The 26,205-nt window shown below is 43.4% G+C and overlaps 1 protein-coding gene across 1 annotated transcript; it reads left to right on the top strand.

The window, feature by feature from the left end:
• Positions 1-1,854: 1,854 nt before the first annotated feature.
• Positions 1,855-20,193, top strand: adamts12 (ADAM metallopeptidase with thrombospondin type 1 motif, 12). The gene is made up of 24 exons (XM_034596396.1): positions 1,855-2,173; positions 2,696-3,060; positions 8,139-8,316; positions 8,467-8,675; positions 8,767-8,850; positions 9,620-9,744; positions 9,838-9,987; positions 10,959-11,102; positions 11,782-11,926; positions 12,023-12,115; positions 12,238-12,383; positions 12,912-13,081; positions 13,426-13,559; positions 13,740-13,860; positions 14,836-15,080; positions 15,304-15,445; positions 15,534-15,660; positions 16,389-16,599; positions 16,829-17,923; positions 18,586-18,738; positions 18,907-19,083; positions 19,281-19,427; positions 19,547-19,700; positions 19,798-20,193. Exons 1-24 carry the CDS (start codon positions 2,053-2,055, stop codon positions 19,911-19,913), a joined length of 4,752 nt encoding a protein of 1,583 aa, XP_034452287.1. The 5' UTR covers positions 1,855-2,052; the 3' UTR covers positions 19,914-20,193.
• Positions 20,194-26,205: the final 6,012 nt, after the last annotated feature.

The raw sequence follows: 26,205 nt of genomic DNA, 5'->3' as shown, positions 1-26,205 counted from the left end.
ACAGTCTGCTGCACATTACTGTAACGGGGTGCTTCGGGGGGGCAGTTTGGGTAAAAAATATCTCTCTGAGAATGATGAAATGATTCATTCTGGGATCTAACATAATCCAGAGAGATCCTTTTTTCATATAAAACTGGCTGTCTGCCACAGTTACATACAGGAATATACACGCATACCATATGTTGGTGGAAGTCTAGAATCTTTCCACTTGTCTAAATCCACGTGATCATCGAGCTGTGAAGTGCTACATCTTCATCCATTGTTCACAATAATTCAGACAAATTGGCCCCGTCATGTCACATGAGGCAGACATTCCAGATGTGCGGTAAAACACACTATTTATCCTTTAATGTCCGGGTGTGTCAGTTCCAGTAAGGCCTGGCTTGTTACGTCTCAAATAACAGTTATTCATCTTAAAGTCTCGACACAAAGAGCTCATTGCTCACTGTTTTATTGGGTCCTGTCAGGGGAGAACACCTCACTGTGGCCGGTTAGTGTTGCTTCCCCTCACTGGGGGGGGGGGGGGGGGGAGAGAGAGAGGTTAGAGCTGACTGAGATCAACTCAAGGCTCCAGTGTCATAATCTGGAACTGTGGGCTATCCAGGGTTATTTTTAGCAGGGTCCTACATTTTCCAAAATGACCTATACTCTCTAATCCGAAAGAGATTTTTCCCTGTTTGCCTCATTGACTCACATTTTGGTCATTTTGGCCGATCTTTGGAAAACTCTGCAGATGATAAGTATGTGGTTGGTCCATAACCATTTATGTCTATTTATAGACTTCTTTCATACTCATGCAGAGAAGAGACGGAGAGATTTCAAAGGACATGTCTCAGAAAAGTTTTTACCCTGAGCTACAGTACGACACAGTTCACAAGGACTTTGGAAATAATGTCCTCCAGAGATTTACTCCACAGACATCAGATCATATTTCCATTCAGCAGAGGGTGGAAGTAAATCAATGTCTGTATTTGCATGAAGATGTTCTTGACGTCCATTTCGCAAATCCTGCACTATGGACTCTTCCTGCAGTATTTACTCACATTTCAGCAGGATCGAGCACAAGTAAAGAAGTCGATATAGAAGTCAGAAACAAATGTTTATACAAAACCACAGAGAGCATGTGTTTGCAGAGGATTTGTCTGTTGTTTGACCTGATCTTCCTCATGAATTAAGAGATCTGTACAGATGTCACAGAACAATGCATGTTAAAATAACTCATGCACATACCTTTGCAAACCTGTCTTCTCCTATATGCATCCATATGACACATACACAGTGTTTCCATTTGTACAGCTGACAACGCTCTTGGTTTACTGAAGAATTGTTTGGATTATAAAACATCAGAAAACGGAAAAATCTCCTTTCAAATTTCCTAAAGACTGAGGTGATGTAATCAAATGTCTGGTTTTGTTCAGCCGAAGAGTCCGAAACCCCCAAAACACACAATGTAAGAGAAGGTAAAGTAGCAAATTAGAGACATTTTGAGAATCTGGAAACTAAGAAAGTCTGATGGTTTTGTCTGATAAATAACAGATTTGTTTTAGTGGATGTATCAAATCTTATCTTCCACTACATGGACAACTTGAAAACAGTCTAATTAAAGTAATTAAATAACACCTCTTTGCACGTTTTGATTCGTATGAAGTGACTCCAGGTAGTTTTCTCTCTCTTTGTGGGAGAGGCAGTAAATTGTCTCGCACTCAGCATCAGATGACAAGTCTCGACACAGCAGCTCATTCAAATCAATGAAGCGTCTGCTCCCCCTCGCTCCTGAGGAAGAGTAGCCACTGGCCCAGAGAACTCTCCTCCTCCTCCTCCTCCTCCTGCTGCCTCCCTCCTCTCAGCCGGAGCTTTCTCTCCCTCTCCTGTTGAACCACGGTCTGTCTCTCAGTCCTCCCTGGTGCGTGTTTCTCTTCGTGAGTGGACATTTCTGAGCGTGTTCGTGTCATGACACAGCGCAGCGCGGGATCCAAGTGGTCGCCTCTCACGCCACTGGAGCTCCACCGTCCAGGACCCTTTCCCAGTGCTTTGAGTTTGGCTACATGAAATATGCGATGTCCGCAGGAGCGCCCGGTTCCTCTTCTGCTGCTGCACTTTGTTTTCATTTTGGCATCCGGCCACGAAGAGCTCCCCGACTCTGGCACAGTCTTCTCCCTCTTTGCAGAGCAAGGTCAGTGCAGCTCGACCAGAGCCTGCGTGGCTGTACGTGAGTCTGTGCATGTGTCTGTACATGAATCGGTGCATGTGTCTGTCTGTGCATGTGTTTGTGGATGTGTCTGTGCATGAATCTGTGCATGTGTCTGTGTATGTTTCTGTGCATGTGTCTGTCTGTGCATGTTTATGTACATGTGTCTGTGCATGAATCTGTGCATGTGTCTGTGCATGAATCTGTGCATGTGTTTGTGGATGTGTCTGTGCATGAATCTGTGCATGTGTCTGTGTATGTTTCTGTGCATGTGTTTGTGCATGTTTATGTACATGTGTCTGTGCATGAATCTGTGCATGTGTCTGTGCATGTGCATGTTTCTGTGCATGTTTCTGTGCATGTCTGAATGGAAATGCATGACTAGAAATGTTTGCATGATTTGGTGCATATCAACCTGACTATGTTCTATGGGTAAAAATCACTTTAATCCATAAATCACAACTGTGTTGATTTTATTGCATTTTTTTCCAACTCTATATCCTGCAGGTCGTTTGTTCCAGTCAGAATCAGACGTGTCCATCGTCCATCCAGAGAAAACTGATGCTCATGGAGAGTTCATCACCCACTCTCTGTCTCACCACTTCCAGGGTGGAAGAATCAGACGTGACCTGCGACCCCTCGCCTCGGAGGAACAGGTTTACTATAAGGTCAACTACAGGGGTCGAGCTTTATTGTTCAATTTGACTGCCAACAACAACCTGCTTTCAAATGGCTACATCCTGGAGAGGAGGAACGGCAGCGCCAACCGGACTGAGCATCGTCCCTCTGGGGGGAACTCCTGCCACCTCCTTGGCACCGTGGAAACGTCTGATGTGAGAGGAACTGCTGCCATCAGCACCTGTAAAGGACTGGTAAGGAATCACATTGTGCTACGTGGTTGCACGAGGAAAGAGCCCCTTTCTCCACATGAAGCTTTTCTGCCTAAAGGTCACATCTCTTTGAAAAGCATAGTAACTTCAGGCAGGAAGGAGAGAGGGGGCATCACTGTGGGGAAGCTGGTATGTGCTGTCGGCAGTCACAGGCTGTTGAGCAAACCCTCACATCTGACAGTGCCCTGTCTGTTAGTTTGCCCTGCCAGGACTTCCTGACACTATTTGCCTAACGACTGCTGCTGCTTCTTTTCAGCCGACCATCAGACCCCTTCTCTTTTCTTTTCTCTGTCCCCCAGATGTTTCCCTCCTCGCTCATTCATTCACTGCTCCGTCCGTCCTGCAGAAAGTCTTTGCAAACCCGCCCATACTCTTGGAGGTGTTGCTTTGTTCTCTGCGATATAGAGCTTCACTAAGCCACTTTGGCACATTTTTAATCACGAAGGTTTGACAGATGGAGACACAGGAAATAGAGCCATGCTTCTTTTTTTAAACATTGCCTTTAATGTTTCTTATCAAATATGTAATAAACTACAAAAGAAAAGAAGACAGCTGGACAGCAGAGAGTCGAGTGAGCAGATCAATGTTCAAGAACTTTAAATTATGAAAACATACTTGTACCATATTGAAGTTTCTAGAGAAGAAGAACAAAAAAGAGTGTGTCTGACTTTTCAAGTTCTTTATTCACCAAATAAGAACTTCAAAAAACTACCTGATGATGGTTTCGATTTTCCACAATATGTTGAAAACAACCAAATAGGAAGAGGATGTGGCAAAGGAGGAACTTTGAGCCTCTGAGATGATGGGATGTGTCAGTTTTAGTCATGAAGAATGTTTCGATGTTGGGGTTTGATTGTGTCGCAGCAGGAATGCCCGTCCTGCAGGGTCTTGCCTCTCTGTGATGCTAGTTTGGGCTGCACTGCCTATTCCTGCCAAATCATTTAAATGCAACTTATTTGATAAATCGGATTTCGAACAACTGGACGATGAAGACAATGATCTCTGCACCATTATCATTTATATCTGGCCCACTATACACCCTCTTAAGTAATCCTCCATAGAAGAATGTGTTGCAGGAGTTCACTCATCTACAACCTGCAGCGTTTAGAGGATTGTTTTTCCCTGCATATACCTGACTCCTCCAGTTGGTCCCTTCCCTCCGGCTCACCAGGGAAACCACTACGACCCATTACACTGATTTGCAGTTCTGCGGTTTAAAGCAGCTAAAGCCACAGAGGAACCACTGAACAGCAGGAGTCAGCCCGACAGCTGTAGAGAGGAAAACCCTGCGAGCCGCTATTGAGGTCATTCACCCGTAGGAAGCAGATGGAGATTCAGACTCCAAATATGAAAACATGATCATCATTTGTTTATTTAGAATAAAACAGATGTTGATAAGGGCTAAATAGGCAGGAAGGTATGTGGCAAGCATTTTTAAATATAAACCAGAAGTGATTTCTCATTTTCAGATGTCAATTATTGTAAAAGATTAGTTCCAATAGTGCTAATTGCCCATTTTTCAAGTTGTTATGAGTCCACACTGCAAAGATATGCTAGAAATCCAACTTACATTGAGTTATAGTTTTCTGCAGCTAAAATGGTTGCATTGTCTGTCATCTTTAGAGTTAAGGGCAAGTCACGTTTGATGGGTTTAACATAGTTAGGAAGAACTGGCAAAGGAGCTGGAGCTGCAACTGACAATTTTATAGGTTTACTGAATAATCAGTTGGTTTATAAAACATTTTGCAATTTTCTAAAGCCCAAGGGGATGTAATTAGATAAATCAGTTTATTTAGCTAATAGTCCAAACCCCAGAATATCGTAAAAAATATTGTAAAATAAATTACTTTAACACAGCACACGCAATGAATCAACATTTTCTGCAGAGCTATACAATATTTACATTACAATATGTCTCCAGTACCCTTCACTTTGACTACTGCACACACATGGATCTGTGAGGAGCAGAGGAACTGGGTGGAGGCTGCCGTCACTGTCCTTTCTTCTTTCTGTGGGAAAACTTCCAAATCAAGCAAAGCGAAAGCTTCTCCCTGGAGTCTTTGGTAATCCCCGAGGCACAGCACCAAGCAAGAACATGCAAGTTCCAACCCATTATATTGGTATTTTCCTCACTTAGTTTCTTCTCCCTATGCAGATGAAAAATGATTATGTTTTTTACCTCTGTGGAAGAAATGAGCCTCCAGGGGAAATGATCTCGTGAAGGGAAAAAAACTGAAGTCAGTGCAGTGAAACCAGTAACTATTAACCAACTGTTATCAAAGAAGAAATGTTTGTTTAAATCTTATTGCAGTAATGAGCACCAACCGCCCCCACCTCTCCTGCTGTCCCACTAATCACTGCTGAGCACACTGGCTGTGTAACAGCAGAGACTCTATTCGAAGCCCAGTGTGCCAGCACCACACAATCCACAGAAGCAGGAAACAGAAGTAAAGCAGTTCCACATGGACAACGTATTTAGAATACAGACCTGTGTTATGGTAACCTCCCCTGGCTCTGGCACCTCACACCCAAACACGCTTCCTCTAGGTCAGAGGAGGGGGATTAATGCAGGAGGAGGTGGGCAGGAGGTGTCAGAGGGAGGAGAGGTGGAGAAAGTGCAACGTGAACTCCAGTCTGAGGCAGTTTCGGGATTTAGAGCAAAACCTGCGGCAGAATAATCTCCTATCTGCTCCGTCACATTGAGTGGGAAACAAATTCCTGGTTGGTGCTCCTCCAAGTCGTCTTTGTTTATTGAGCACAGACGTTACACAGGATCCTTAGGATACGTGGTAATTTAAGGATCACAAGTAACACCATAACCACACTATTCAAGCAGAGCCTCGCCGGCTGCATTTGGTACGCAGATCATAAAGATCATGCAGTGCAGTGGTCTGCATGTTTGGATGGGCCCCTCTGCAGCATTCCTTCCTGGTTGATCTGCACTCCACCACCTGCTTTTCTCTGCTGGGACTCACTTGGAGGTTTAACACTCTGACTGACTTATACGGGACAACAGGGAGGAAAGAGAACGGAGAATAAATCCAGGCAAAATCTTTGCCCATATACGTTTCACATCTTGCAGTGAGATGATGCAAATGAAAAAAGCAAAACTTTAACCGTTATGATATTAATCCTTTCCAATTGTGTGTGTGTGTGTGTGTGTGTGTGTGTGTGTGTGTGTGTGTGTGTGTGTGTGTGTGTGTGTGTGTGTGTGTGTGTGTGTGTGTGTGTGTTTGTGTGTGTGTGTGTGTGTGTGTGTGTGTGATAGGGAGCGACAGTGAAATCAGCTGTGTGTTTTCTGAGCAGGGCTTGTGGGAGACTTTCCCAGCTGAACGTAGACGTATCAGTTTGCATGTTTTGTGGATGAGTCCACCACAACCCTGTGACCTCTGGCTGAAGGCCACGTTCTGAGTCTGTACCCTTTCTCAATATTTAATCTAATCCTGAGTTTGGACAAAGACAACAGAACTCCAGATACGTTTGTTTAGCTATTGCACTGTTAATGTTATGGTGGTTTTACGTGGACAAACAGCAGCAGCTCAGTTGTATCCTGCAAAGTTTGCAGACACTCTTATCTTGTTTTACAAGATTCTTTGCAACAGGTGGAGTAACATAGCAAACAGCAAACAGCTTTGTGCTTAGTGAACTCCCTGAATGGAGAAACCCCATCCGAGCTCTGCAGACGGCTGAATGAATGCGGTTGGAGAATTTCTTCCCCTCCAAGAAACACATGTAAACCTTGTCAGGATGACCCAGAAACCAGAGCAGTGTGTAGCTCCAGTGAATAGTTGGGTAGACCCCTGGAACCGCAACTGGCCCAAACAGTAAGCACTGCATGGTCTAATTTTTCCCATCTGCCTCTGGCTCCTCAGACACTGAGAATTACTCAATGGAATAAGATGCAACACATATCATCATAATTCTTTTTGTTGGCTTTAGACGCACATTTCTTCTTGTGCATATGATAACATCCAACATTCCTGATGAAGAAAATCTTTTTTTTTTTCCTGTCCTCAGTTGTACTTATGCAGACTTTCCTCTTTCCATCTGCTTGGCTCTGGAAAGATTTATACATCCTCATTCTCTCTTTTGAAAGTTAGTATAGGGAGGGAGGGAAGGAGGGAGGGAGGGAGGGAGGGAGGGAGGGAGTGAGGGAGGGAAGGGAGGGAGGGAGGGAGGGGTTCATCCCCGAACAGTCTGGGACTTGTTTGGACTCAGTTTGACACAAAACCCACACACAAACCCACACACACACACACACAAACAGACACACACACATAATCACCTTAATGAAGAGATCTTGCAAACAGTGAGCTGGAGGGTGAACATTCATATTGTGAGTGTTTACAAGAGAAAAGAAAAGTCCTGGAATTGACAGAACCCTGTTTTGCGTGTTTTATATATGTATTCATGTATGGTATATGTGTGTGAGGGCATGTGTCTACGTCTATGTGTGTGTTCTCCAGAGGACCGCAATAGGAAAAGTGAATAGCCTGCACCTGTAAGAACATGCAGGGCATACTTAGGAGGAGTCTTTGTATTGCTGCTCCTGCCGCTGCTGCTGCTGCAGATGGAGAATGTGCCTGAAGGAAGGAGAAAGGTTCATATTCAGATCTGTTGTCTAATGATGGATTCCACCCTGATGGAAATTACCGAGGAATGACCTTTTCAGCAGTTCTTTTTTTTACGAGGGAACGTCCTCTACCCTTTCCTCTTTTAAGTGGGGGGATTATGGGAACACTGCAATTATCGTTGATTTGTTGTTGCACTCATAGATAATATAACTTCAAATCAGTGGTTTGGTCACAGTCTGAGAATGTGTGATATAGCAGCAGAGACATAAAGCTGAATTAGGTACGATTTTGGCACAAGAAGTAATTGTTTTAATCTTAATTGCAAATTGGAGACTGTGATTGAGTAGATTTTTATTTCCCTAATTACTGAAACGCTGTAGATTTGCCATGTATTTTAGATTTCATTATTTGTTTTAGTTTTTTTCCACCATTCTTAACCATTTCTGCTCCATGCACATTGATCCCTGTCATTTGTATCTTCCTCAGAGAGGCTTCTTCTCGCTGCCAGAGGGACAATATTTTATTGAACCTGCTCAGAAACCTGCAGACGATCCTTCAGGGACTCCAGAGCCCCACGTTGTCTATCCCAGAGTTCCTACAGAAAATCACAGAAAGAAACGCAGCCCGGAGTCTCAGGACACACCCAGTGCGTGTGGAGTTCAAGGTGTGTATCTGAATTAGTGTATCTATGTGCACTGGTGTTTGTGTTATTTTACACAAGTGAGCGTTTCACTTTCCTCTGTCTGTGCCTGTGTTAAGTGAGGATAAGCCACCAGTGTACGCCCAGTGATGTCTCCCATTGTCCATGCTTTAGATGCTCCAGGTGACTCCGTCCAGGTGGATAGGGAGAGGGAGGAGTGGGAGAGGGAGCAGCAGACGGGGGAGGATCAGGCTCGGTCTCGCACGCAGCGCTCGGTCAGCAGGGAGCGCTGGGTGGAGACCATGGTGGTGGCTGACTCCAAACTCATCGAGTATCACGGCAGCGATAATGTCGAGTCCTACATCTTCACCATCATGAACATGGTCAGGGGTTAGAATTTACTTGTATCTATTTATTTTTACATTTGCTCTCATTCATTCTTGGTTTCTCACTAACTGCTTTACATGTTTTCAGGTGGCGGGAATCTTTCATGATGCCAGTATTGGGAACGCCGTCCATGTCATCCTGGTGCGCCTCATTTTGTTACAGGGAGAAGAGGTAATGCTGCACCTGGAAGACGACTTTGTGTACATTTCAGTGGGGTTTTTATCAGTCTTTGCTTTGTCAGTGCAAACTTGAAGTATAAAATAAAAGAAGCACATGTACAGCTATGAATCATTCCTAATAAAGGGCAGCAAGGATATAAAGGAAACTGTGAGACTCTCCTCTAGTTGGGTTCAGCTCTTTACACTGAAGATTGAAGCCCCTCCGCTGTTTAAAGTTTGTAGGCTTTTCGTGTGGCAAACTAACTTCAACAAGAAACCATTGGACAGTCCACAAGAACCACAACATCAAAATATTGTTTGCCTCATAAAACTCTCAGATCACATTACAGAACGTATTTGCAATATGTCAACTTGTTTTTAAAAAAGTCTGAAGAAACAGCACAGATGTAACTGAAAACAGTTAAAACGACAGCATTCAAGTCGGGTGAGGTTGGATTGTGGCTCGCAGGGATATTTTAATGAACTGAGCCATCATTAACTAAATCTGAGCTTTTTCCTGCTACGACAAGTCTGAATATCTGCTGTGGAAAAAGGTCTGGTCCGTCACTGTGGCTGTAATTTACACCTGCTTACAAAGGGAAGTGAATAAAAGTGAACCCATTGCAAATCCTGTATCATAGGGCCCCAGCCTCTCTACTGCTGTGTAACTGACGCTGCAATAAAAATCCTCAGGAGTCAAAACTCAAACTCTTCTAAAATGATGGAATGTAAATGATCTGATTGGTGCATAATGAGTTTTCTGTTTGTGTTGTTTGCTGCAGAAAGGGTTGAAGATCGTTCACCATGCAGACACCACTCTGTCCAGTTTCTGTGCTTGGCAGAAAAACCTCAACCCTCAGAGCGACACACACCCAGCTCACCATGACGTGGCCGTGCTGGTCACCAGGCAAGTCAAAGAAAAGATCCCCCCCCCCCCCCCTCGTGAATACATGGCATGTGTACACTCATTGTAATTTGTAATTTGTGTTCGTCCCCTCAGGAAAGACATCTGTGCTGGGATGAACCAGCCCTGTGAGACCCTGGGTCTGTCTCATCTGTCTGGGATGTGTCAGCCTCACCGCAGCTGCAATATCAATGAGGACTCAGGACTACCTGTCGCTTTCACCGTCGCTCATGAACTGGGCCACAGGTGTGTGTGTGTGTGTGTGTGTGTGTGTGTGTGTGTGTGTGTGTGTGTGTGTGTGTGTGTGTGTGTGTGTGTGTGTGTGTGTGTGTGTGTGTGTGTGTGTGTGTGTGTGTGTGTGTGTGTGTACTTGTTTTTTAGGACCTTATCCAGCTTAAATACTGCCCTTGTCAGGACCAGTTGACCTCATGACAACCAAAGCTTGGTGCTAATGAGGCAAAACATCATTTCTGAGGCCCTGGTTAAGGTCAGGGATAAGGGTTTGGTTGGGCGGTCCACAATGAAGGGAAGTCAATGAAAACATGTGTGTGTTCGGTGTGTGTGATGTTTAGCTGGTGTAATACCCTGCATCATATGATCTCATAACAATGGGTCACGTAACAAAGGAAGCATCCTGTTCCCATGATCAGATACTATAGAGGAAGATACAGTTGCATCATTAATCTCCCGTCATTAGCGTGTGATTCCATCGGTGAAACGGCTGAATGCAAATAATTGCCACTCTCTAGTGACCGGACATGAAAAAAGATTGATACCTGAGATTGTTGTGTAGAAGTTTGGTAACTGTGAAAGTGAATGGGCAGATAGAATAATTTCTCAGCTTTGAATTACTGTGATACAAATTAAAAACACGTTTTCTTTGATTAAATGTTCCTACCAAAGTGATTTTTGTAGCTTCTGTGCCACTTTACAAATATAAAGTCTTGTTTATAAGATGAGAGTCAGTGTAGACACAGTTTTTATTCTACACATGATTATGAGGACTATAAAGTTGCTCATATTCTTATAAAGTATTCCTTATGCACACATCTCACAGCATTCATTCAGTTTCTGCTTTGTACTAACAGGAAATGATGTTAATACATGCACAACTGTACTTTGGGCCTATGTTATTAGCGGAAATAAATGTATTACTTGCATGTGTCGCACATTTATTTATGTAATGATAGTACAATAATGGTTTTGTCTGAACGCAGCTTTGGAATCCATCATGACGGCCAGGGGAACGACTGCGAGCTGGCAGGGAAGCACCCGTTCATCATGTCCAGAATGCTGATGTACGACAGCTCGCCTCTCACTTGGTCTTCCTGCTCCAAAGAATACATCACCCGCTTCCTCGAGTAAGGTTGAATTGGTGTTTAATTATTCTGCAGCCGTTAATTTTTTTTATATTGATATAAAACAAACAAAGTCACCCAGCTTCAACACTGTTGGAGAAAATAGGAACATTTAATTATGTTTTTGAAGATGTGATTGGAAGCAGTGAAAATTATCCCGAAACAGAAAGGGTGCGGTGTGTGTGTGTTGGAACTAATTAATGTTGTAATAGCGTGTGCAACAAACCGTAACACGCCAAGCTTTTAAAAAAACAACAAAGAACGAACATGTCAGTACAATAAAATCTGAAACCGCAGAAAAGCGGCATTAGATTGTGTTTACAGCTGCTTAAGTCCCGATTGCTTTTCTCATTATTTTCTGTTGCAAACTGTGTCAATGATGAATTCATGAATTCCTTTGTGACAACTGCTTCACCTCGAGCTCCTGCGAGGTCAGAGGTCAGAGCTTATGTTTATTGAACTCTGACCTGAGAATCAGCACGCTATTAGAAGAGAGACCTCTTAACAATCTTCCCTGGTGTTTTTCCATCACACCCTTTTTAAAACTGGGCCGCGATACAGCAAGGTGCAGCTTAAAAAACAACTTTGCGTGTTCATCACTGGTGTGTTTTTACATGACAATCAAGTTTGTACCATTTTCATCTCTTCCAAAACGTCACCCGTGTATGTTTGTCTGTCTCAGCCGTGGATGGGGTTTCTGTCTGGACGATCGTCCTTCCAAGAGGGATCTAACCACGCCGCTGGCTCGCCTCGGCATCCGCTACACCACGCACCACCAGTGCCAGCTCCAATATGGCCCCAATGCTACGTTCTGCCCTGAGGTCGATGTGAGTATCGTGAACCCATAAGCACAAAAGGAATGTCAGAAATCGTTTAGAAAATTATCTTTTTGTAACTGCTCTGGGGTCGTGTGTCTCTTTCAGAACGTTTGCCAGATTCTTTGGTGTTCGGTGAACGGCTCCTGTCGCTCCAAACTGGACTCGCCTATAGACGGCACTCGCTGCGGACCAGAGAAGGTGAATGGTGCCTGTTGCTTTGACTTGTTAGGGTTCGGGTTTTATTTGCCCTGGGGAAGGAAATGGTTACAGGTTACTACTGATATGATGTGTCACGTTGATTTTGTTATTTTCTTCTTCAGTGGTGCATCTCGGGAGAGTGTGTGATTGTGGGTAAACTCCCAGAGACTGTGAACGGAGGCTGGGGACAGTGGACTACCTGGTCTCACTGCTCCAGGACCTGCGGGACAGGGGTTCAGTCAGCGGAGAGGGAATGTAACAGCCCCAAGTAAGAACTCCTCACCTCTGCAGAGGAGGTTATGTTTTCACCCCAGTCCGTTTGTTAGTTGGTTGGTTTGGATGTTTGTTTGTCAGCAAGATTACGCACAAAAAACAAATTAATGGATTTCCACAAAATTTGGTAGACGGACGCAGCAGTATGGGTCAGAGAAGAACCATTCAATTTAGGTACAGACCGAGATCAGGGGACCGATCCAGAATTTTATTTTTCTCTTTCTTTAACATTACGATATAGGGTGTTTTTCAAGATTTTCATTGTCTTCCTTGGGGTATAATTAATGGATCTTGATTAAAAACGAGTCTGACACATTTTTAGGGCACTGATATCTATAACTGGGTGAAATTTAATAGAATTTCAGGAGACTGTTGGGCCTTGGTGGAAGTATGTGCTCTACAAAGTAACATTCTAGTTCTAGAGGTGTTTTACATCATGAAGCACATCTGACCTCTTTCTTTTTTCTCTTGCTGGCTCTTTTAAAAGTTGAGAGTGATTCAAAGTTTTGTGTTTTTTCCGCAGACCAGAGTTTGGAGGCAAGTACTGCACCGGAGAAAGGAAACGCTATCGGACGTGTAACACAAAACCCTGCCAGAAGGGCAAACCGACCTTTCGAGAGATGCAGTGCAGTGAGTTCGACACCGTGGCCTACAACAACGAGCTCTACCAGTGGATTCCCGTGTTCAACCCGTGTAAGCTGAGATGCTAGTAGACATCTTTTTGCTCTTCTCTTTTTAATAAACTCAGTAGGTGCAGTTGCATATGTCAGCCAACAGGGGGTAGCATGTACACTGGAAAGGTATTAGTTGGGCCTAAAACATTTCAGTGCTGCAGCTGCTGTTTTGAAATGTTCTCTATTCCAATCACTTATATATTCATAAACAAAATAAATGTTATTTCATCAGGGTTGTGTGTGAAAAAGAATCAAACAGTAATAAGCTTAAAAAATGCCTCATTATTGACTGTTTGACTTGACTTGCACTCATCATTAATGAGAGTTAAATACTCTTTTCTCCCATCTCTCGGCCGTCTCCAGCGAACCCCTGCGAGTTGCACTGCCGACCAGTCAACGAGTATTTCTCGGAGAAGATGCTCGACGCGGTGACGGACGGAACGACGTGCTTCATGAACAACAAGTCCAGGAACATCTGCGTCAACGGAGTGTGCAAGGTAGTGTGGCTGGGTAAGAGACTAAAGGAGGCTGGAGGGGTTGTAGCGGAGCAGGGGCCAGATCTAGAGTGAGAGAGGGAGGAGGAGATGTTCTGTGCAAACCCTCCATCTTACGTTTTTTTTGCTGTAATGTGTCTGTGGTTGCGTGTTTATGTGTTTGTGGGTGTGTGTTGTCTGCAGGACGTCGGCTGTGACTGTGGCATCGACTCAAACGCAGTGGAGGACCGCTGTGGGGTTTGCCTGGGCGACGGCACAAGCTGCAAGACGGTCTATAAGTCGTTCAACGAGGCAGACGGCTTCGGTGAGTTCAGGGTATCTGAGCAGCTGGAGACAAATGCAATGATCTGGACATAAGAGACACAATTAGAAAATTGGAGTAAGACAAAACAGAAACCTATTAATGGGAAAATGCTTTGATGTGTCGACAAGAGCAGAGTAAGAAAAATAAGCACCGAATTCAAATTTATGTCCACGGACTTAAAGTCGTCTCAGGACGGTTCATTAGCATTACGACGTTGTGTTGTTCTGGTTGTCGTGGCAACCCCCCGTCCACACTGTGCAGCTGTTTGTCCTGCTGCACTTGGCTGGTGCAATGTGTGTGTTTGTGTTTGTGTTTGTGTGCGTGTGTCTGCAGCCCTGTGTTTGTGTTTTTCACAGGAAACACACACTCCTCATTTTCTTTTCTTGGAGAAGCATAACTCACCCTCAGTATCAACATACCATAAAGACAGATTAATAGAGAGAGAGAGAAGCTCTAAAACAATAAAACGTCCCGTCTTTCTCCTCTCTCTCTTTCTGTGTGTATTTGCCCGACACAGCATCCTCTCCAGATAACCAGCCCAGATGTGTAAGACTTCAAAAGACTTAGACCAAGGGCAAACCTCCCCCTCCTTTGCACAAACACTACAACACACACACACACACACACACACACACACACACACACACACACACACACACACTCCTTCCCACAAACATCATTAAACGCCAGAGACCCACTCACAGCGGCTTTCGTCCTCCCCCATCCTGCACCCCCCCATCCACACACACACACACACAGTAAAAGCCAGAGACAGGACAGTGCCCCCCACGCCGAATATGCACACGTACACTCACACACACATACACATGCCAACCACCCCCACAGACCGAGCCCACCCTCTATTAAAGATCAGAGAGAAAACTGTCTGGTAGCCTGGATGTGAGTGTGGCAGCAGCCATGGTGGCCCATTCATTACCTCGCCGTGACTCTGACTTCCCCTCCCGACTCTCCCAGGGTACGTGGACGTGGGCGTGATACCTGAGGGGGCGCGGGACATCCTGGTAACGGAAGTCGAGGAGGCAGGTAACTTCCTGGCTCTGAGGAGTGAGGCGTCGGAGGAGTACTTCCTCAACGGCAACTTCATCATCCAGTGGAACGGGGAGTACGAGGCCGGTGAGACCACGTTCTACTACGAACGCAGCGGGAACATGGAGAACCTCACCGCTCCTGGACCCACCAAGCACCCAGTCATGCTCCAGGTATAGGCCCACATACCAGAGATTGACATTTTGTTTTTAATTCACAGTTTTAAATGTTTCAGTATTGTGAGATGTATGAAACGATCAGCAAGTTATATTTTGGGTCTTTGCAGTGTGATTTCAGCCAATTAGGAATGGAGAAGAGGGGCAGACTTTAAGAATGGCCAGCCAATCAGAGCATGCAAACTAAATATTCTTTATGATATTTCATGTGGTCGTCCAGCTGCTGTTTCAGGAGAAGAACATGGGTATAAAGTACGAGTACACGATAAAGAAGACCAAAGAGGCAGGAAATGAGATCATCGAACCCACTTACAGTTGGAGACACGGGGCGTGGACGGACTGCAGCACCACCTGTGGCTTAGGTCGGTGTCACGCGTGACAAGAACAATTTCTCATTCTGTGAATTTCAGTGACGATTTAGTTTTGACCCGACGAGTGATTTCTGAACAGGTGAGCAGTTCCAGCCGGTGCGATGCTTCGAGGTGGACGTGGGCGTAGTGGACGAGTCTCTGTGTGACCCAGAGAGTCGTCCTGAAGATCGACACCGAAGATGCAAGACGATGGACTGTCCCGCAAGGTTCTTACTCTCAAATGCCCTTTGACTCCTGGTCTGACCTCACTGTACTGTGGTTTTAGTCAGAAAAGCATTTCTTGATGATCAACGCAGTTTAATATCCGAGGTTATCTACCTGACTACTGTAGATCTACCCATAGAATATTATGGCAAAAGTAATTTTACTGCCTCATCTATAGCTTTTACTTAGTCCCAGGGGTGACGCTGGAAGGATACTGGTGAGAACAGAGACTTCGACGCTCACAGGAAGCAGGGTAGAGTGCAAAAAGGCAAATTCTTCACTGATAATCCAAAAGGTCTGACACAGGTAGGCCGTGAGAACAAGGGAAACAAAGCAGGGGAGGAACAGGCAGAAATTCATAAACTGGGGAACAGAGCTGAGTCAAAAACCACAAGTAGCAAAGGTTAGGGAGCAACGGAAGCACAAAGGAAAAAATGGTGGCGTAGGAAAACTGAACTGTAATTTAAGTCTGACTTTTCAATCTCAATACATTATGCATATATTATTTAGGAAATCTACCATTATGTATTTTCGCAATTGCTTGTACAATTGTTTAGGTTTTGAAGACATTTATTATTTTGGAAATGTTGGTAAATGAAAAGTTGGGTTGGGTTGGGTTCCTCAGGCAAGGTATTGACTACTCACCATGTTCTTACCAAGTTATTTGAATCCCCAATTACCACTGTATCCTTCTTCACCCTCTGTTCCTCCCCCCCCTCCCCTCCCTCAGGTGGTGGGTTGGAGGTTGGCAGCAGTGCACAGCCACCTGTGGATCAGATGGTATGAGAAAGCGAACGGTGCTGTGCGTCCGCACAGTCTCTGCAGAGGAAAGGGTCCTCCACCCTGTGGAGTGCAAGCATCTCCTTAAACCCAAACCTGTGGTGTCGTGCAACAGAGACATACCATGTGGGCAGGACTGGGCGGTCGGGAACTGGGAAGAGGTGAGTCTGTTTTTTGTTACCTCCGCCATGGAGGTTATGTTTTCATCTGTGTTTGTTTGTTTATCTCTCTGTTTGTAAGCAGGATTACGCAAAAACTCCCTGAAAAGTTTGTGCAGATCCAGACTGGGCTACTGAGCGTGCTTCCACTTTTTATATTGTTTTTACCATACGACCTTACCTTCCTTTATCTGTAAGTCAATGTTTTATTCATGTTCCTTGTTCTTTGCAGTGCCCAGTCACATGTGGAGGAAGCGTTCGCTCACGCATAGTCACGTGCGCACTCGCACCCAAAAAGACCTGTGACCTCTCCACCAAACCTCGGTCCAGATCACTGTGTGCCCTGCAGAGCTGCCCTAACGCAAGTCTACGTAGACGACCTGGTCCTCCCCCCAAATATCGCCGCATCTACCCACCGAAGAGCCGCCCTGCCGAGCCTCCAGCTTCCCCTACCTGGGCTCCCACCAGCCCCACAGCCACAGCCACTGTCCCTGTGACAAAGAAAATCAAAGAAACGACAACTGCTGTCGTCCCTACCACCAAATCCTCTTCAACCCCTGAAACCACAACCCCTGAAATCACCGACAAAAATTATGATTATGAGTTCAGTGTAGTAGTGAGGAAAAATGGGGATAAGAAGGAGGAAGTTTTTCCTTCTAAACCAAGCTCTGTGGAAAAGGAGAAGAAAGCAAGTGTGGTGGAAAAGGAAAACATGGAGGGAGAGGAGGGAAGTACGCCAAACGTGTTGATGTACACTCCAGGATATGATTATGTTGTCGAGGATATGACGGCTGAAGAGGAGGGGATCATCGACCTGGATGTTTCTACCACGGCTACATCCTTGAAAAATCCTCCCACGTCAACCACTTCACAAACAAGTCCACCCACCGTGCACACAACCAGAACACCCACCACAACCAGCTACTCCACCCCACACACCAGCACTGAAACATGGGTGAAGACCACTCGCCACTTATCCAACCCCCACACCAGTCCACAGAGCCACTGGACACACAGGGCTCCCCTCACCACTCCCATGTACAAGAAGCAATCAGTCCCGTCGAAAACCGGCTTCCACACGACGCGAGCTCCCTCCACAACTGCAAGAAAACTGTTCACCACTGCAGCATCGGCCCAGCCCACAGTAAAGATAATTAAAGTGAAGAAACCTGCTGTGACACCAAAGAAAAGCAGTTCTGTCTCACGTGCTAAAAAGCCCCTGTCACGGTCCAAAGGCCCCAAGAACCCAAACCAGCGCCCGGGCCACGTGATGGCCAGGGAGCCGGTCAGCATGGATATCTCCTGGGTTGTAGGAAACTGGAGCGAGGTGGGAACACACATTTTATCACCATATTATCCTGCTCTCCACACACCATATCAGGAAATGTGCATGTTTTATCGCTTTAACAACAATGCCAACCATTTTACAAGGCATACCTCACTTTTTAAACATTATTTTCCTCCCTTAAAGCATTTAACTGTTGAAATTGGAAAACAAACTTGAAATTTACAATGAAGTTTAACTTAATAAAAAATATTTTTTTATTGAAAAGATGGAAAATTATTGATGCTTTATTGCAGCTTGAATCTCCATATTTTCCCCAAAACCATTTTTCATAACCCTGATACCAGAAACCAAACAACAAGCAGACATTGATGTTGGGAAATGAATTCCATCAGAATAATTGGACATCCCTAAATTCACTGAGAAAGTAGAGTTTTCATAACTATCCCTGCATGCACCTGCACACTGTGATATAAAAGCACATATATTTCTAATGGCTTCTTGGTGGGTGGTAAATTTAAAGATTTCTTAATTAGACAATTTGCTTTTATTAGGCTAAAACATGCTAAACTACAGGTGCAGTCCTTCAAAGAAAACAATCCTAGGTTGTTGTTTTGGAGATTCCTGCCGTCTTAGGTATCACTCTGTTTTGTCACCCACATAGCTGCACACATTTTAATCATAAAATACCACTTCCTCCCCAGTGTTCAACAACATGTGGCATCGGTGCAATATGGCGAACAGTCGTGTGCAGCTCTCCGAACGATGAGGACTGTGCCAACGTAAAGAGACCTGAGCCTGCACGTACGTGTGAGCTGCAGCCCTGCGCCACCTGGCAAAGTGGCAGCTGGAGCAAAGTGAGTAATGTTAGACCTACCTCCAGTCACTGAACCTAATAATTACCCTTATTAATGTGACTTTACTCTTAATAATTCATCTAATGAATTCCCAGAAGATGAAACGGGTTTATTTCTGTTGTTTTTTTCTTGTCATCCATTTATTGCACCGTGTTAATACACCCGCAGTGCCCAGATAACTGTGCAGTGGTGGGACGGAGGCACCGGGACGTCCAGTGTGTCGATTCTCAGAGTAAACGTCCCCTCAGGCCGTTCCACTGTCAAGCAGAGTCCAGCAGACCTATCAGCTCTTTGACGTGTCCCCACAAGCCCTGTATGACCTGGAGCATATCACCCTGGGGACAGGTAAGAGCATTACACACATTTAATCCATATATTTCATTGATTGCACTAATAGCACATACATCCTTTTGATTTGTGACATCATTTATACCAAGGGCCACAATAATTGCTGCTCTGTTGCAAGAGACTAATGAAAAAAAAATGTTTTCAAATTTACTTTTGCTCCATCACACATCTCTTAAATCCTTTGTTTACGTCAGTGCTCCGGCAGCTGTGGTGAAGGCATCAGGGAGCGTCTGGTGTACTGTCCCGAGCCTCATCGCTGCAGCACCACGCTGAGACCAAACAACACAGACACGTGCAGCCTAAAGCCCTGCACGCACTGGAAGACCGAGGAGTGGGAGGAGGTCAGTCACAAGCGATCGAGCTTTCCCTTCAGGCCCTGACGACATTTATATACAATAAATTATAGTGCTGAAAAAAGTCATAGAAGTGGGCTGAGAGATTTTGTTGTGTGACTTTTCAGTGTCCTGTGAGTTGTGGTGGGGGTCAGCAGCAGCGGCAAGTCAACTGTGTGAGTGACCAAGATTCGGCTGTGATGCCAAACAGCCTCTGTGAGAAGATTTCCAAACCAGAAACACTCAGGAAGTGCAACATGCAGGAATGCAAGACCAACACAGGTTTGTACCTCTTGGTTAAACTCACTGTAGATAAACTTGGCCGTACTTTCTGTATTTCAGTGTTTCATGACATCTGACCTCTGACCTTCTCAAGCAGGTCCAGTTTGCAGGAAGAACACCATGTCCTCACGCTTCTGTGACAAGCTGAAGCTACTGGGTCGCTGCTCTCTCAGATCGGTCCAAAGACAGTGTTGTGTCACCTGCGGGCCGTAGCCAGGGTTACACACACACACACACACACACACACTTATATACACACATATACTACAATGGACACACCCCAGATACAATAACATATTAAAACCAGTGACCACAGTAGTCCCAGTTACCACAACATGACAACAAGCACATTTTAATCAGCACAAACAAACCTGGGTCGATTAAGATTATGTTATTATCATTTCTTTACCTATTTAGGTCACTTTTTTAAATGAAAAAGTTTGAAATGCAGAAATGCAGAATTTAAAATAAATTTTTATTTAAAAAATTGGGAATTTATTTGTAAGCAAGTACAATATCTCCGTCAAAACATACTTTGAAAACATTAAAACAGTCAAATTAAAAATTAAAGAGCTGGTTCTACACAGTTGTGACAGATTAGATTGTACTACATGGTGCAGCACTCACTTTGTTTATCAGTCTCTCTGGGTGCTCTTATAATCTTATTATGTAAAGATGCTCCACATTCAAGTTACCAGTTCTGTTTTTATTTCCAAGTGAACGAGTAAAAATAATGCAGAATGTAAATAAAGATTTTTTTTTGTTACTGATTTATTAAATTGTTAATAGTAATGATAATCAATGTGTTTTTTTACTCATATATTTAGCTGTGTTTCCTGCTTAATGTGTGGTCTTGCCGGCTCTGTGTGTTTACATTATTCGGGGTACAGGTTTTCCTGATTTAGTTATTTTGTAAATTATAAAAAAAACCTACAAAAATCATCTACAGAACCTTCTCAGTTCTCCAGCTCGAACCTTGGTGCTTCTCCTCTAGTGTGAGATTGATGAATGAGAAAGAGGTGTTGCAGGTCATCCCTCTCAGGTCCCTCTAAAGATGGCCTCTGTGTTTGTATGATATTGTACAGGCATCACCACCAGTGTCATGTATCTGGTACCGTCACCATCACATGTTTCCATGGTTAATAAAAGATATTTGTGACGAAGCTGCTTTACAGCTGACACATTGAATAAAATGTTCTTTTAGTGTGTGTGTGTACTTCTCACTGTGTATGACGCATGCAAGGTCATCTGGGGGTGACATCCATAAATCCATCTCAACATTTTTAGAATCCATTTTGAATTTAGCCTCTTTTCAATAGTTCAATAATCAGACCCGTCTTTGAATCATGGTTCCCTGCTTCATGACCTTTCCTGCTTTATGACCTTTTATTTCAAGGTCATTCTCGCCTGAGAGTGCCGGATGCTGCTGGATGTGTGTAACACCAGAATCAGTAGTGCCGGGCTCTGTTTCAGGAATCAGGTTCAGCTGGCCCAGATTTCCCAGGCTCCTCTGTGCCATTAGAGGAACTGTGGCCCCGTGCCACACACCCCGCCGCTGTCATTCAAGCCCGAGACCAAGAGTTGCTCAGCAGTAATGGAAGGAGTAACACAACACTGGGTCAATGTGGAGCACCGTGTCCTAAAAACCAGGACGTGTGTGTGTGTGTGTGTGTGTGTGTGTGTGTGTGTGTGTGTGTGTGTGTGTGTGTGTGTGTGTGTGTGTGTGTGTGTGTGTGCGCAGTATCATGACAAAGCAAACTCCATCCAGTTTCATTACATAACCACATCTCTCATTCTGTTATGTCATTCTGTGTTGCTTTGTAGCGTTGCACAATGGAAATAAAGGGATTGAGCTCAAAATAAGGAAATGCCTGAAAATAACAGAGCAGAATTCTGGCTTTAACAGTGAGGTTGCCTGAGAAAACAATTCTTTTATAACTCATTTCTGAGTTAAAATTTCCAGTCCTGTGAATCTTTACACATTTCTCCTTAATCCTTGATGCAAAGAGGAAAAATAATTATTTCATGAAATTATTTGAATGTGAAAATATTGTCACCTCAGTCAGTGAATGAAGAATAACTTAACTGGCACAGATCAACTTCAGCTGCTCAGAACGGCACAAGGGGCTGATGGTTGGTTCTTCATTACAAAGGGCAAACGTGGCCGTAAAATTACTCTTAACCGCTGGTTCACGACAACCCAAGTGTTCTACAGCCAAAACTGTGGGTTTGGATTCAGCAGTCGAACGTGTACTTCATTATTTGTAGATTATCCAGAGCCAACAGTAGCAAACAGATGTGGCCTCCACAGCTTTAAAGACACAATAACACTGGTCTGAGGATAAGTGATTGGCAGGTACATTAAGTGTTGAAGACAAAATGCTATAAAAGATATAACATTCATCTCACTGTTATAGGTTTAAAGCTCGTTGCAACACTGAGTAGATTTATGCACTTGGTTTGCAGCAATAAAGGTTTAGTCTGTTTGGTTAGTTCTGACTTGAAGTTGCTCAGATTTCCACTGAAAGTCAAACCACTAAATTGCTGTAGTGCATGTTGTTTGTTAGTATAGTAAAAATGGAGCAGACATATCAGTAAATATATAGTAAAATATCTTCAGCTTCATAGCACAATGCAAAATTCAAATTTTGAATATATATTATTATTATATATTATTCCACTTGGTGTCATTTAATAAAATATTCAAATCAAATAAATAAATCAAATACATTTTTTTTTCAATATAACAACAAACATTCTATACTATGGACAATAGGTAATAACCGTTTTAATTAAGTAGAAAGTAAAAATATTTATTATCAGGGAGATATCAATACGATCCTTGATTAGTATATCATGAAACTACAGTGGCCCTCAGTGTGGTGCATAGGCTCAACAGTCCCCTGGAAACCACATTTAAATACACTAGATCCTGATTTTTATTCGGATCTGCCACAATATGCACACACTCATAAATGTCAGTCCATTAAATGTGCTTTATTTTTTTTTCCCCCATCAGGATCCTTTAATTATTCTCTTATAAACCAACTAAAATGCTGATAACTTTCAATTAAAGTAAGAAAATATCATCCTGGATCCAGTAAAACTGAATAACTTCTTCCTTGGGTCATGCTCCACCCCTCAGAAACCGGTTGAGTAATATTTGCTTAAACTTGCTTACTATCAAACAAATGCAGATGAACACACAACCTCACTGGTTGAGGTGATCGCACATTTTTTGAAAACTACCTGAGGATGACTACAATAAACATCCATAAAATCCACAATTGGCATAAAGCAGACGTACACATTGATTTACAACTTCTTCTGCAAAACCACACCCATAAATATTACAGATACAGCTGCCCTGGTATAAACAGGAGGTCAAAACATATTCTCTCATCATATATAATTTAGTTTTCTATACATTATAGTAAAAAAGCTGTTTTTTTATTTATCTATTTATTTATTTGACTGCACCGTCACCTCATATCGCCCGGAGAAAAAACGAGGTCAGTTCGTTGTGGAAGAGTTGATCCAGTATCTGACCTGTAAGTAAATTCCACTGTCCTGCTGAAACCGACACTCAGCAGAGGAGGATGATGTAAGTGCCTGTCAGGACAGAGGGGGGGGGGGAGATAACATGACGAACATCTATTGATCACCGTAAAGCAGGAAACAGCAACCTCATCTTGTTGGTTACCAGACACCAACGCAACACAACGGCCAGGAACACATTAAATATTTACGTTTGATGACCAGCAGAAAAAGTCGGCCTCCCAGTACGAGCCGAGCGTCCTCTTCGTCTGCCAGTTATCTCCCCGGAGCATGAGGTAACACGTTTCCTTGTGATCTATGAAAACCTTAAAAGAGAATGTTATCGTTAATCTCTCTGTTTACCCCTTCAAATCCCAGTGTAAACCCAGGGAGAGGCTCGAGGAAGAAGTCGGTGGAACGTAATCCGTGAGCCAACAGGCTGCTGGTTTGGAGGAAGAGGTCCAGTCTGGTGGCTCCTCATCTGGACCCCATCACGCTGCTTGTCCCCAGGCAGTCAGACTGGCATCCCTGTACCAGGCCTGTTCCTTTATTAAAGCCTCGGCCTCCTCTGACCCAGCACACACAAAGCGGGCCCCGGGGGAATGCAGACGGAGACACACACATGGTTCGCATAGGTCCGTGTGGTTGTTTGTGAGTCGTGCGTTTGATTCCCTCATAGACCACATATGGATTCGAGCTTAGCTAACGTTGGGAGTGAGGTGCTGTGCTTTGTCAAACATCTGCCTAATGATAGTGCAGCAACAGGGAGGGACAAACAGACTCACAATGAGCCCAGCAAAATCAGAGACACATGACATGCATAAGGTGAATTTCCACAGTTGGAGCAGATGGAGCAACAGATTGCACGGCGCTCGCTGCTGCATCCACCTGCTGCCACGAGGCAAACTCAGGTGCTCAGGAGCAGGATTGATTCGAGAAAATAAAATCAGGAGTCCAGGCATTTTATGAAAACATTATCGTAGTTGTGCAGGAAGAGAAATGATGCAGAGGTAATTCAAACTTTTAACAGACAGTAAAACATAATTTTTCCTTTCAGAATAAATTTTCATGTTTCCTTTAATTACAATTACTAAAACATAATTGGTATTTTGTTTCATCGTTTTTCAACAACCAGTATAAAACCATAAGTGAACTTTTTTCTGTTAAAAATTTAATTACATTATAAATTGCATCAAGAACTTCAGAGAATAGTCAAACATAGAGAAATATTAAATCATTGAAGTAACACATAATGAAAATACCCCTCACCCCAAAGTTACCTCTGATAAGTTAAAGTGTTTCACCCCAAACAGATTTTTTGTTAATGTGAATAAGCCGCTATTTGCCTGTTTAATTGTTTCACTTTGCTTATTAACTTGTTCCTGTGTCTGAATGTGTGAGAAATAAAAACGTCATCACATGAATATTGTGTTAAGGTCGACACTGTATCAGCCTTCTGACCTAAATACAACAAAAACACACCTGATGGTTTAACCTTCCTTAAAAAAAAAAAGAGTTATTTCTGTTAAATTCATACATTACACGCTAAAAAGAATAAAAAGGAACCTTTTCATGTGTTTCATCTTGATTCATTTTTCTTCTCTTTGGCAGTTGGAACCGTGTGAAATCAAATGTCTGCGCTGACGCGTATAAATTTCCGGTATTTGAGTTTTTGTTGCCTTTATTGTGATCGCGTTTTTGTTTTTGAAGAGAACCCGGCTAGAGCCACAGCCTGTAGGGAGGGATCAGATGCACCTTTTGTCTGTTTTATTGCCTATTGTTTTGAACTTTGAAATGCAATTCGGGGAGATAGATCTATAAAGATACACTAAATACTAAAGCTGTAGAGCAGGGAGGGATGTGAGATCATCTCCAGACCCTGCAAAGCTCACTTATATTGCATTTAGGAGAAAAAACACAGGCACCGTTATGTTTACAAAGAATTTGCTCCTTGGCCTCTAAAGAAATCCTAAAAATCTTGCGAGTCTGTCAGCATCACTGCAGCCCAACATCTCTCTGAGGCATCTACGCTGAGATTACTGGAAAGAACAGTAAGTCTGCGGGTATATCCGCACATCTGTCGTGATCTGGCTGAATCCCTCGATGTCAAATACAAACTTGATGCATGAAACTGTTCTCAGCTGTCATTAAAATAATGTTTTGGTCCATGAGTGTTTAAATTATAAAGCTTTAGCATGTGACTGTCAAACAAAAAAACACACAAAAATGTAGAATGTAAAAAGTCAAACTTAAAAATCTTAACAGGTATTATCCTCAAAATCATTATTTTCTTAAACATATATGTCCGAACTCTCCATTATTTTTACAATTATGAAATGTATTCAAATTATTCAACGTATTCTCACAAAAAGGTTTGTAAGTGAGATTTATCGAGTTAAAACTTGTGCAGACTTATTGTGTCTACTGTTCATTTGGACAGTTAGAGAGGTCACTGATAAATAATTGACAGTAAAATATCAAATGAGGATGTGAAAAATCATGTTGATCATAGTTCAACACAATGACTACTTTTAAATAACATCTACATTAAAATTTAGACAGGGCTTAAGTCCAGTGCCTCTTAGGTTGCAAATAAAGAAAAACTACTATATTGACGTATCAATAATCAGCTCCTCAGCAGTTTCCTCTGCACAGATTCAAGTTATCACAGTGGGAAGGGACGCCGCAAAGGAAGCGCTGATAAGATTTGCTTTGTTTGTATCCTCAGATAAAGCCATGCCAAGACCAGAGTTAAGACATGACTGCTGCTCTGGCCGTAGATCGTTGACAGACGTTAAAGCAGGGCACTAAAAAACTAGGATTTAAAGGAAGGAAAACAGGGAACAGGACAGACCCCGACATCACAGACACGAGGATCAGGGAGAACAGATAAGAGCGCCAGCAGCACATTTTGTTTATCACACTGGATTGTTGAAAATGTCCTTGATCACTGTTGTCCTCTTAAAAA

Source organism: Hippoglossus hippoglossus, chromosome 9 (genome assembly GCF_009819705.1).
Source record: "Hippoglossus hippoglossus isolate fHipHip1 chromosome 9, fHipHip1.pri, whole genome shotgun sequence".
Taxonomy (NCBI): Eukaryota; Metazoa; Chordata; class Actinopteri; order Pleuronectiformes; family Pleuronectidae; genus Hippoglossus; species Hippoglossus hippoglossus.
This window is presented reverse-complemented; position numbering and strand designations above follow the sequence as displayed.

What these genes read in the sequence shown, in the direction of transcription:
- adamts12 (XM_034596396.1), top strand. Translation starts at nt 2,053, where the DNA reads ATGCGATGTCCGCAGGAGCGCCCGGTTCCTCTTCTGCTGCTGCACTTT. An exon ending in CTCGCTGCGGACCAGAGAAG is followed by an intron (nt 12,116 to 12,237) that starts GTGAATGGTGCC and finishes TTTCTTCTTCAG; the next exon opens with TGGTGCATCTCGGGAGAGTG. An exon ending in CGGTCGGGAACTGGGAAGAG is followed by an intron (nt 16,600 to 16,828) that starts GTGAGTCTGTTT and finishes TGTTCTTTGCAG; the next exon opens with TGCCCAGTCACATGTGGAGG.